At 51.0% G+C, this 12,728-nt stretch overlaps 1 protein-coding gene across 6 annotated transcripts in view; it reads left to right on the top strand.

Moving 5' to 3' along the window:
- Positions 1-12,098, top strand: part of LOC136713478 (pleckstrin homology domain-containing family G member 5) — a 69,168-nt gene extending 57,070 nt beyond the window's left edge. For 4 of the 6 annotated variants that reach the window (XM_066690575.1, XM_066690573.1, XM_066690576.1 and 1 more), the window contains 13 exons: positions 78-269; positions 2,825-2,989; positions 3,214-3,309; positions 3,852-4,052; positions 4,307-4,417; positions 4,622-4,771; positions 4,976-5,113; positions 5,226-5,345; positions 5,625-5,757; positions 5,901-6,016; positions 6,824-6,972; positions 7,139-8,227; positions 9,818-12,098. In XM_066690575.1, coding sequence (XP_066546672.1) covers positions 78-269; positions 2,825-2,989; positions 3,214-3,309; positions 3,852-4,052; positions 4,307-4,417; positions 4,622-4,771; positions 4,976-5,113; positions 5,226-5,345; positions 5,625-5,757; positions 5,901-6,016; positions 6,824-6,972; positions 7,139-8,227; positions 9,818-9,827 — 2,670 coding nt within the window. In that variant the 3' untranslated portion in view covers positions 9,828-12,098. Of the gene's footprint in view, positions 1-77; positions 270-2,824; positions 2,990-3,213; positions 3,310-3,851; positions 4,053-4,306; positions 4,418-4,621; positions 4,772-4,975; positions 5,114-5,225; positions 5,346-5,624; positions 5,758-5,900; positions 6,017-6,823; positions 6,973-7,138; positions 8,232-9,817 lie in introns of those variants that run through there. The other 2 variants (XM_066690574.1, XM_066690578.1) reach the window with 1 other exon arrangement.
- Positions 12,099-12,728: the final 630 nt, after the last annotated feature.

Raw genomic sequence — 12,728 nt, 5'->3', positions numbered from 1 at the left:
ACCTCCCTTCTCTTTCCCCATGTGTGTGTGTTTCCTGCAATCACTCACTTCCCCTCCTCTCTCTCTCTGTCTTGCAGGGTCAGGCTCGCCGGAGGAAGAACATGACTGAGTTTCTCGGGGATGCCAACATCCCGTCTCCCGATTCGCTGTCACAGCTGGGCGGCTCACTGCCCAGTGCGGGCGCCGGGCCGGACAGCTGGAAGAACCGGGCGGCTAGTCGCTTCAGCGGCTTTTTCGGCTCAGGCATGGGGACCGGATCATTCGGCAGGGTAAGAGATGGACCGGATCTCGGCGCTACTGTCACTGCAGCGCCCACCACACACACACACACACACATATACACACTGCTACTGCTTTTAACCAGGCCTCTAGCAGTAGTGGTTAAAAACCGGCTCCCTAGAGAGTCTGTCACAGGTTGATCCTCTTTACGATCGGCCTGAGGGAGAGTGTAACGTGCCCCATGGCCAGTCTGGAGGTGAGAGCAGATGTGTGCAAATGTGGCAAAAGGAATCGCCAGCAGCTGTGTCACCCTGCTATTGCCCAAACCTGACACCGACCTCCTCCTGTGCGTGACAGCGTGGCCTCTGACAGCAGGAGGTGAAACCTGAAACAAGCTCTGCCTGCCCCGTGTCATTGAATCCCATTCCCACATACACACAGCCCAGATCGCAGGGCAGAATGCACCACACAATGCCCCACCGCCCACGGGTGCAGGGACAAGAAAAGGATGTTTCCATTGTCCCTATAGACCCTTATTAGGGAAGCTGGATTTCGCTTTTTCTGGGTGCTTTACAGATCGCTTTACCGCCTGTTACAGTGCGATCAAAGCCTCCGCTTAAATACATCGCTTCTTATGTTCAACAGGAAGCCGCTCTCAAAAATATGATTCATCCTCTTGGTTTTGCATGAACAAAACCGGCACAAAGATCACTTCACTGCCCTACAGGCACCTTTAGAAAACAAATCCATCTTAAGTGCTACAGAGGAGAGCAATCAACATGTTTTTTTTTGTGGTATTATAGATATCTTGGCTCCTCTGTTCCTCAGCTGTCGCGCCTGACCGATCCGCATTAGGGCTTATCTAGGCACGGTTGCATCATTTTCAAAGAACCCTTTTTATGTTCCTTGAAAGATCGAGTGGGCAGAAGACAAAAAACACTCGGTTAAGGAGACAGACTTGAAAAGATCGTTGCTTTAGATTTCCTTAAATTGTTTAGCGACTGTTTCAGCTTTTCTTTCCAAGCGTTTACAACAACAACAACAACAACACAAACGTAGTTCTTTTTGCTGGGAGCCTACAAGGAAACCGAACAGGAAAGAGGTTTTGGTAAATGTTGCCAGTAAAGATGATCCGTCCACAAGAGCCATGTCACAAATGCCATTGTTTTTCCTACTAAAGAGATATTTACCAACACGAAATAAATAGAATTTATCCCGGACCCATCGGACCAGATTGACTGGAAAAACGAGAGCTCAGACTGAAAACACCCAGTGAAAGTAGGCGATTGTGTAAAAGTATTATATAATAATACTGACTTTCTCACTTTCACTGTGTGTGTTGGGTGTGTAAACACGAGGAGTGAACCAGAGAATGTGGGGGCAAATTGAAAGACAGGGCAGGCAGTAAATATTTAAATCCCCCCCCATTCACTCCTGGGACTGAAGTCTCCAGCGCACTGTTAGTGTAAACCCGTCACACACACACACGACAGTGTCACAGCAGGGCACACAACTGTCACTTATCTGTCAGCCAACGTGTCGCTCCCACTCACACCATCTGTCCTCATTTCGGTGGGGGGGGGGCTCGGGGAGTGAATTTCGTAACACCCAGGGGAGATCCACACACACACACACACACACCAGGGCCAGTGCGCAGGCAGGGGGAGGGGAAAGTGTGGCGTCTCCTATAACTGTCCCCTTTGACATAGCGACACACGGTCTTTATTCGCTGGCCTTTGTGTTTCGGCTCCCACCCCCCCGAGCCTCACACTCACGGATGTTTTTGTTAGGGGTCTGATCCCGTCAGTGGGAGATGATCTGACGGCACCGTAAGCTTGTTAGAAGATAGTTTTGTTAGTTTGGGTTTTTGACACTGACTACAGCCAAAAGTCTGAACAGCTCAGACAGAGAAGCCTTAAAAATAAATAAAATGCCCTTTCTTTTTGTTTTGAAATGCTTCCAAAATACTCTCTGAACCAAGTGCTCAACTACTGAATTAGACCTCTTCTCTCTCTCTCTCTCTCTCTTTATATATATATAATACTACTCTTTTATAAATAATAAATACAGTAGAGAAACCTGATTTAACACAAGCTTCTCGTGTGTGTGCGTCTGTAGATATATATGTTCCAATAAGCGGTAAATTAATCCCATACTCCTTTGCTTTTTCGCCTCCCCTCCCAACCCAGTTTATTTAACTAGGCAGGGAGTTTCGTTTGCTCTTGTGCCTCACAGCAGGGGCTCAGGGCAGAGTGCTTTTCTGTGATATGTTCCAGAGATAGTGACAAGATAGAGGCTATCGCTGGAGGCCTCTGCCTGTGTGAGAAACGAGCGCGTTATCTGCAGCCAGATAGGGTGTTTTTGTGAGCGTGAGAGAGAGATGGATAGATAGAAAGGGGAGTGTCTGCTAAACACAACAGAGCCAGGATGTTTCTGCTGTGTCGGCAGTGAACACATATGGGCCGTGACAATCAGCTCAGTTTTTTTTTTTACTGTATATTGCAAACGATCCTGGCTGTAAGGGTACAACAAGGGACAGCCCTCTCCCTCTCTCTCCTCTCTCCATCTTCCCCCTCTCACCCTCATCTTGGTCTGTGTGTTTCAGGAGCTGGACCGGGCCGAGCAGCTCCAGAACAAGCTTCACTCATACACCGTGTTCGGGCTGCCCAAAGTGCCCTCCCAGCTGGCCTTTCACCACGACTCATGGGAGGAGGAGGAGACGAACCTGGCCTTGGAAGAGTCCTGGCAGGAGCTGCTAGAAGACCCTCAGGTACAGCCAACCCCCTCTCACTGCAGACCGCCAGAGCGACACACAAACACCGAGGGCAGAATGAAGGAAGTTCACTCCTGGAACAGTTATGACACTGCCATTGTGATTTAAACTCGGACCAGAAGTTCAGCTCGCAGGCTTTGTGTGCTGAGGACGATTGTTTGATATGCTGCTACACAGAATGGTCTGTGATGTATTTCCTGTCCTTCTGTGTCCGTCCTCAGTCTCTGACCAGAAAGCAGGTTCACCAGCAGGAAGCCATCTGGGAGCTGCTGCAGACCGAAGCCACCTACATCAAAAAGCTGCGTGTCATCACGGATGTAAGTGTGACACCACGGTCTCTCTCTCCCTCCCTCTCTCTGTCCGTAACACAACTCCATGCACACTAAATGTATGGACACCTGAGGGGCCTCTTGAATTACCACTTACAAGACAGTCGACACCCTGAGCGTGTCATTTCCCCATTAGAAAACAGACACTGTGTTATTGCGACCAAGGACGCTGTGAGATGTTGCCTGTCTGTCTCAGTCTGCGGGGCTGACAGTGTTTTAAGTGTAATCGATGATGAGAAATGAATATGACCCATAAACAATATATTATACCATTATACGTCTGTGATTGATTTGAGCTGAATGAGTCACAGCCAATCGATCCAATAACACAGAGGTCTGCAGAAAATGTACTACTAAAAATTAGGACTTTAAAAATATATCAACGATCAACACCTATAGTTTAATAAACCGTTTTTTCATACTAACACACTGTAGATCTGTGGTGAGGACAGACTGGTTGCGTTTACTGTTAAAACGGTCACACGTGGCTGTCGAGTAACGTGTGTGTGTGTGTGTGTGTTGTCGCGCAGCTGTTCCTGTGTGGGCTGCTCAACCTGCAGGAGAGCGGCCTGCTGTCGGAGGTCGAGCCCGCGCGCCTCTTCAACAACATCCAGGAGATCGTGCAGCTGCACACGGGGCTGTGGGCCGAGGTGATGCTGCCGGCGCTGGAGAAAGCCCGCGCCGAGAGGACCCTGCTCAACCCCACCCACCTGCACCAGGGCTTCAGCACGGTGAGCGCCCCCCCCCCCGGCGCCGAAAGCATGGTCTCGGATAGGGGACAGTATTAGGGTCGGGGCTGGAACATGGCATCAGTTACATCGGTGCTACGAGCCGCGTTGCCAAAACGAGGGAGACAGTTATGAGGGAAAGGATGAGTACATCGAAGACACGGGCAATAGTAGGGAGCAGCGAGGTGGCGAGACACTTTTATGGCTTTGCTTCTTTATTAAAAGGTATATTAATATGTGTGTGTGTGTTTGCGCAGATCGGTGCCAGGTTCAAGCCCTATATCCGTTACTGCATGGAGGAGGAAGCCTGTATGGAGTACATGCGCAGTCTGCTGAGGGACAATGAACTGTTCAAGATCTACATCACGGTGAGAAATCTGTGTGTCTGTGTGTGTGCATGCATGCGTGTGTGTGTGCATGTATGTCTCTGTCTTCCTGTGCTTCTTAGTCTATCTGTGTGTTTGTGTGTCTCTCTAAGTCTTGCTATGTGTGTTGGTCTGTATCTCTGTGTCTCTCTGCCTCTCTAAGTCTAACTGTGTGCGTCTGTGTGTGACCCCTCTCTCTGTCTACAGTGGGGAGAGACGCACAAGCAGTGTAACCGGCTCAAGCTGACCGACATGCTGGTCAAGCCCCACCAGCGCCTCACCAAGTACCCCCTGCTGCTGAAGAGCGTCCTGAAGAAGACAGACGACCCAGCGGCCCGCGACGCCGTCATCAGCATGGTGAGCACGGGGAACCGGCGTCTGATGCGTCCCGGCGATCGGCCAGTCCGTCGCCACGCTGCCGATCTCGGAATGCAATGAGTGTGTGATCCTCTCCAGGCCAAGTCTGCTGAAGGACGATGACAATCTACAACATCCTCTGTCTCAGCGTTGTGCGTGTGTTGCGTGGCCCTGTGCTCAGCCCTGTGTGTCTTTGTGCTCCAGGTGGCCTCGGTGGAGAGCTTCATCAACAGTGTGGACTCCCAGATGCGCCAGCGACAGGAGCGGCAGAAGCTGGCGACGGTGACGGGCCGCATCGAGGCCTATGAGGCGGTGGATGGGGGCAGCGAGGAGGTGGAGAAGGTGAGCATATCTGTGACTCTGCGGGCCTCTAACCTCCGGGTGATGTCAGACTCGTGATGTCACACCTCTTGCGGTCTCTGAACGAACATCTTTTTGCTCTCTCGCTCCTCAGATCCTGCGGGAGTTCAGCCGGTTTGACCTGACTGCTCCCATGATGGGCATCTCTCCCGACCACACGCGCCAGCTGCACCTGGAGGGGGCGCTGCGTATGAAAGAGGGCAAGGACAGCCGGGTAAGGACTTCTCTCTCTCTCTCTCTCTCTCTCTCTCTCTCTCTCTCTCTCTCTCTCACATTGCAGTGAGTTTGTGGGCCTCAACAGTTTGGCCCCCATCTTAAAAATGTCCCCATTTGCCCCCACGCCTAACAGACCTCCAGGCCTTGCCCCCAGTGGCCACACCTTCTAACGAGCCCTGGAGTTTAGAGAAATGGGAAGCCAATGAGCGATCCGATCTCATGTGTGTGAACGAGAGAAAGTGACGATGCTATAACTGTGCCCCCTCTCTCCTCTCAGATGGACGTGTACTGCTTCCTGTTCACCGACATGCTGCTGATCACCAAGCCAGTGAAGCGCGCCGAGAGGGCCAAGGTGGTCCGCCAGCCCCTGATCCTACACAATGTGGTGTGCCGGGAGCTCAAGGACCCCGGTGAGTGTAAGAGGCTGGCCTCCTACGGGCCCCTTCCTTGACGCCGCCTCCCAAAGCCTGTGCTGTTAGATGCCCCCTGTCTTCCAATGCCTTGAGCTGTGCTGAAGAGTGTCGCTGACCCCTGCATCTCCTCTGACCCCCAGGCACCTTCCTCCTCATCTACCTCAACGAGTTCCGCAGCGCTGTGGCGGCCTTCTCCTTCCAGGCCAACAGTGCTGCCCAGGGGCGGAGCTGGATCGAGGCCATCTGCAATGCACAGGTATGGTGGTTTATTTCTCCCTCTACCCCAGAATTTTTCATTTTTCAAACTGCTGCTGACAATTCACACAGGACAGCTGGGATGAAAGGCATTGTAGCTCTTCGAAACCACGCCATGTGCTCTTGCATGAGGCTAAGCCCTCCAGTCCTCTTCTAATGTGTCTGTGGTGTTATGCGTTCCTGCATTTACGCTTTTTAAATCTCAGGTGAATTTTTCACATTTTTGTCCCATTCACAGCATCATGAAGCAGGTGTTATATAATGGACATAGCATCAATACCTCAGGACCAATTACGACTTGTAATTGTGCGTGTAAAACAGGGAGACACAGCAAAAATAAGAGGCATATTTGTACAGGGTTGGTGACAGACGCAGTCATCATTCCGTCACGTGACCCGACCCGCCAGACACTGAGGAGATGAGCAGTGGGCAGTGTTGTGTATTACAGGACTGGTGACCAATTATTGAATTGCAGGGTTGTGGCACAGTCATCTGTTGTGGTTTTTCTTAGATATGTTAGTTTGTTTTGTTTTGCATGGTTACAATCAACCAAACAACACAAGAGATCAGAAGAAATCAATAGCAATAAAACCACAAAAATAATAACAATAATGTTAGGAGAATGATTATTTCCTCAATATTAACTGTAGTGCAGGACGCTTAGTCCCATCTCTATAGAAGCCAGTTCTGTTCATCTGTATGGGGTGGTCACAGCAAGAAGATCTATGCTGGGGTGTCTGAAGTTGGGTTTAGTGTGTGGCTGGCCCAGGTGCATTGTGGGTAGTAAGCGGACTTCTTGTGTGTGCAGAATCTACAGCAGAGACTGCGGTCCGAAGAGACGCGGAGGCAGGAAGTCACCCCCCAACACAGGCTGGAAATGGAGGAGGAGGAGAGCAGCAACTCCACGGCCAGTTCGCCCTGCCTGCCGCACAAGGAGCAGCAGAACGAGAGCAACAGGTAATGATATACTGATATATACATACACACACACGCACACACACATACACACACTCTCTCTCTCTCTTTCTTCTAGAAAGTGTCCTCAGATTGAAATAATGTTAAGTAACCACACAACCACTGAACATCTGGATTAGTATTAACAAATGGTCTTTCTCTCTCTCAGCCAATCTGATGGCTCCACAGAGACTCTGTCCGTGGTGGCGATGGAAGAGGCCAGTGAGGAGGCGGGCGGCGCGGGCTCGTCCTCCCCGGAGATGGAGCGAGGGGGACACTTCAGTGGGGAGTCGGCCTCAGTGAGCGAGACCCCCTCACACGGTGCAGCCCCCCGGCGCTCCAGCACCCCAGCCGCCGTCCCCGCCCGACCGGAGGGCAGGAGGGAGCAAGCGGAGAGCGGCGGCCTCAACACGGAGGCGCAGTGCCGCTCCCTGTCCATGGACAGCGCCTACGGCACCCTGTCCCCCGAGTCGCTGCTGAGACAGCTGGACCAGAGGGAGAGGCGATGCCAGAGTGAGGGGGAGGAGACCGAGGGCGAGGAGGCAGAGACTGAAGGGGAGGAGATGGAGCAGGAGGAGGACGAGGAAGAGGATGACACCACCTCCACTAGCTCCCAGCGCTCCTCTGGCCCCTCCCCCAAGCTGCGGCGCCGCCCCCCAGTGCAGCCCCGCCTCCACTGCCTGCGGAGCTCCACCTACAAGTCGCGCTCAGAGGACAACCTGCTGCAGCTGCTCAGCAACCACTCCGGGTCCGAGGCGCGGGGCCCCCACACACAGGGACCCACGGGGGAGAGGGCCGAGGGTCTGTCCCAGAGCAAAAGCATGACTCAACTGGACTCTCGGAGACAGAAAGCCGTGGAATTGTTCTTGCAGGCCAACGTGGAGCAGCCCAGCGTGGAGAGGCTGCCGGCAGAGCCCTCGGGGTCGCGGAGCCGCTCGGGCAAGCTGACGGACACCTTAAAGAGGGCCGAGGCCCGGCGGGTGCAGAGGACCCTGGTTAATGGGGCCGGCAGGAGCTGCAGTGGGAGCCACAGTGGGAGCCACACGAGCAGCAGCGGCTCGGAGGCCGAGAGCGGTGACGCCTGGCTCGCTCCGGGGGACGAGCACGGCGGCCAGGGCCCCGTCTCCATAGACGCAGGAGTAAGCCGAAAGTCGTCCCCCGACTCCCAGCCCCCTGCCCAGCAGCACAAGAAGCTTACCCTCGCCCAGCTGTACAGGATACGGACCACCCTGGTGCTCAACTCCACACTCACGGCATCGTAAGTTCTCCATCTCACCGTCTTTCCCCTGGCCTGCACCTGTCTCTGTCCCACGTGTGTATGTGTGTCTGTCCCATCCATCCCCCGTCCATCTCCGACTCTTGCCCTTGCAGTATTTGTTGTTTCTCCCTACCTGCATGCCATCTCCCTCCATGGCTTGGTTAGTTAAACTGTCCTGCTCTCTGTGTTGCACAAAAGTCCCTCTCAGTCTCCTCACTGCCTGGCCCGCCTGCGGTGGGATTGAAGGGACAGACGGGTCAAAGGTTTGGCTCCTGGTGCCCTGCAGTAGCGCTGCGTCTCTCTGGTGACACACCGGGTTATGTAAGCTTCTGCTTGGAGATGACTCTCCTGTTGTGCGTCGTCTGCAGACGGAGTGACTCGTGTTTACCGGCCTCACAGCTAGTCAAAAAGTTATTGTGATGGACTGTGCGGAACCTAGAATTATTTACAACACTGTTTGGTTACACTACTTCTTAAGATCTAACTTTTGGAGAGGGTGACAGCGAGGTTACACCAGGCTAGTGCAAATAGATCTGTTTGGTCTAAAGGACTTCAATATAAGTGCAAGACCTTCACCCCCTTAGATCGATTTTATTTTACATTGTTTACTTACTAGGATTTGTATGTATTATGTTACCCTTTCCTGTTTTTATGCAAGCATTTATTTGCATATATTCACTTCCCCTTTTTTTGTTTGGGTTTTCCCCCAAACTGTTTAGCTGCTGTAGCAAATACAAATAAAAGCAAATAAAAGCAAGGTTATGTAAATGTTCCCTGGACGCAGCGGATGGTGAACGGAGAGTGTGACATACCTGTTTAATCTGTCGTGACGGGTCTATTGTCCCTCAGCGAGGCGTTGGCTGGCTGTGCCACACACTGCACAATCCCAGGAGTTAAACTTCCTTCTGCCACTTATAAATCACCTGTCCTGCGATGGCCGGCCCGGTCGGCCGCTCCCATTCTCCGCACGACGGGCCGATGGGGCAGAGCGTGATTTTGCATAACGGCGTCGCAAAACCCAATACCCCCCTCACACCCCATTCCTGCGAGGCACGTTTAGCGCGGCTATTGTGTGGCGCAGGGCCGGGTCTGGGAACATGGCATTTGAACTCCGGCTCTTTGTTGCCGTGCAGCTGTGAGGGCTGTGACTGAAGCAGAGGGACCTCCACCCCTGACTGGGAAACAGGTGCTTCTGGGTTTGGGTCCCTGCCAGTCGCTCTTCGCCCAGATGACAATGCGCGCCGATGCTATTGTCCAGGAGTCACCCCCCCCACCCCTCCACAACAGTGTAGATCAGCATTCAGTCTCGTGTCTGATCTGGAAACAATGCCAGCTGTATAGAGTGTCGGTTGAGGCTATTTTCAGCAAAGGGCAGACAGAGACGCGCTGTTTTCCCCCGTTGGCGTCTTTCAGTGATGTGAGTCTTTATCGCACAATACACGCTGTCTATAACAAACTAGGGGTGTGCAATAATATTATTGAACTGAAGGACTGTGCTGAAGAAAGCAGTCGCCTGTTCCTCAGAAGGTGTATATACATACAAGGACTCTATCTGCACACAACTGACACATGTTATGCTTTTGTTTCCAGGGAGGTGTAGAAGCAGCCAACCCCCGAGAAACACTGCCTCATGGTCTCGAGGTGGAACTGCGCCAAGGAGGACGGAGGACGCAGTGGGACTCGTTTTTTCCGCAACACCCTTGCACTCTGAGTGGAAAGACGGACGGCTTCTTCCTTCCTGTCCCTGGACTGCGAGAGCAAGGATCTTGATTTTGCATTAATAGCCTCCTAACTATAAAAATAATAATAATAATACTTATTATTATTGCTTTGGACATTGTGGAGGGGTGGGAGGGCGGGGAGACGGGGATTTTGTTTGCACTTTGTAGCGTGGAAGATTTGAATGGACGTGAAGCAGAGGAGAGGCGGGCCGCACTCTGGGGGGCGAAACCAAAACGGACGAGAAAACAAAACCACAGACGGAGTCGGCGGACACGAGCGTCCCTCTGAGCCGGGGGGGAGACTCCGCAGCAGCGACCCCAAGGAGATGAACTCTGACCTTGTGTTGACCTCTGCGGGATCCGGGAAGCAAAGAGCGGGAGGACACTAACAAAGGCAATGTTGTTAAGTTGTAGCACCTTGGATTTGTTTTTGTTTGTTTTTTCGTGTGCGTTTTCTCTTTGCAAGCTGTAAAAAAAAGAAAATGTAAAAAAAAAAATGCACGACGCGCACACTAGAGTATTTGTAAACTGCAGAGATCAACGATGTAGAGAGAGAGAGAGATCGAGGACCGAGTAGAGGAGCGAGCGAGAGATCGAGCGCACCGGCCGACTGCGCTCCTGTAGCGCGTGATTTGAGCACGACAGAATCTTGACTGAACTAAAGGAGCCCAGACAGGGACTGAAATAGGTTTCCAGGTGTGTCTTCATCACTGGAGCGGCTTTCTTCCTCCCAGAGCAGAGTAGGCGTCACCGGGGGTTGATGAGCGTGTGTGTCTTTAGCATCCTGAAACGCAATATTCGAGAGCGAGGGGCACCCCCCAGACCAGCTCTCCGTGCTTGTCTGTGAGCCAATCTGGGAAACGATAAGAAAAAGAGGTGAAGTCTGTCCTGCTTTTGTATAGTAATGCAAAAACCCAGAACAGAGAGGGCTGGTGATGAATATTGATTGAAACGATACACCGCTTTCAGAGGGAGAACCAGCTTACATGCGGGGGGGGATAGACTTGGCTCTGGCCCCCCGCAACAAAAACCTGTGCAATGAGTTTGCACACACCTCGTGTTTAAGGCAGTATTACAGCTCCTAACTCTGTGCTCCTGGAAAGCTTGAATATCCCTTTTTGGATTTTTTTTTTTTTAAATTATTATGATTATTATCGTATGTTGACTTAGTAAAAAGGCAATAAGTGCAGTAGAGAGAGAGAGAGAGAGAGAGAGAGAGACAGGTCCACTGCCTGAGTAAGCACTGTAGCAGAGCTAGGTTCAGACAGACACTAGTGCTACAATGGAGTAGCGTGGGCACTAGGGGTCCGGAGCACAACTCTGGCCCTGCAGCGTCCAATGGGAACCAGCGATCTGAAGTGTGGACCACTGCCTTACACCACACAAGGCCTGTATGCTAAAGTCAGACTCCATACCTTGATAACCGACTACGAAGATCCTTACAGCCTAGTTTGTATATGTTGCCTGAAGCTAATAGTTTAACAAATGTCGTTGTTGTCGTCATCTTTTTCTTATTGTTTGTGTACGTGTCATATTTATTAATCATGCTTTGTTTTATATATAAAAAAAGAAATCTTGGCTATAATCTATCATTTGAATGCAATGCGTTTTTTGTTGTTGTTGTTGCATCAGGTTCCCCACCCCCCCAGTTTGTAAACCGATATCCTTCATTTCAATTGTCTGGCGAAGTGAGCACTGTGGAGGGACACAGCTGTGGTGTCCTAGGAGGGCTGGCGAGACCTCTTATGAGATGTCCTAATGCCTGTGGATCTTCTCTGGGGAGCTCTGCGTCGGACAGTCTGCGTTGTACGCGGTTCTGCTCTGATGTCATCAAGTCATTCAGTATGGCTCCCTACGTCCTGTGTCTCAGTGCTTCACAGCCACAGCCCTCACATTGCTGCCCGCACACTGAAGGGTCTCTTCGCAACAACGCACGGACCCGAGAGGGGGCAGTTTGAGACCCCCCAGCAATAGGGACACTGTGAGGACACTGGGACCAGGGGGGTGCAGGTGGTATTCTTTGCTCCTGGACTGAACTGCCCTAGTCTGCTCTGGACGCTGTTTCAATGTACTGTAAAGCACACGGTGTAAAGAGAGTAATTTCTTCAATGCAAACGCAGTACCAGCCCATTAAAACATTGCTGATAGTAGCAGTCTGTGAGTGGAGTGGTTCATTTCATTTCCTGTGTGTGTTGTTTGGAGGAAGTGCTAAACATGCAGAGAGAAGGGGGAGGCAAAGACCAGCTTTTACTTGGACGTAAAATCGTATTTGATCATGAGAACTGGACATCGATTGGCTGGATCCTGGTTACAGTTCATATGTAGGATCCCAGCCAGACCTACGTGTCCAATAGGCCACATTAGAGATTGAAAGATGAAATCGGAGGCTTTGCTGGCTTGAAACTCTACATCGAAAGAAAGATCTGGGCGATGCCTTTATTCAGCAGTGGATCGATTAAAGGCTGCTGATTATATATAATATAGATTGGTATAGATACTTTGGGTAAATTATATATAATGGATATTACAGTGTATATAGCCTAAATTGATTAAATATAGATTATAGTAGATAGTATGATGGTGTGTATATTGTAGTGCAGGGATATATGTATCGATTATATAATATAGATTGCATTATATAATAGATTATAAGTAAATATTTACTGCATTACACAGTATTTAGATGTTATGTATAATGTATATTTTTAAACCAAATACATGAATATACACTCACCTAAAGGATTATTAGGAACACCATACTAATACTGTGTTTGACCCCC

The sequence above is a fragment of the Amia ocellicauda genome, chromosome 18 (assembly GCF_036373705.1).
Source record: "Amia ocellicauda isolate fAmiCal2 chromosome 18, fAmiCal2.hap1, whole genome shotgun sequence".
NCBI lineage: Eukaryota > Metazoa > Chordata > Actinopteri > Amiiformes > Amiidae > Amia > Amia ocellicauda.
The sequence above is the reverse complement of the archived record's forward strand: the minus strand, read 5'-3'. Positions and strand labels throughout refer to the sequence as shown.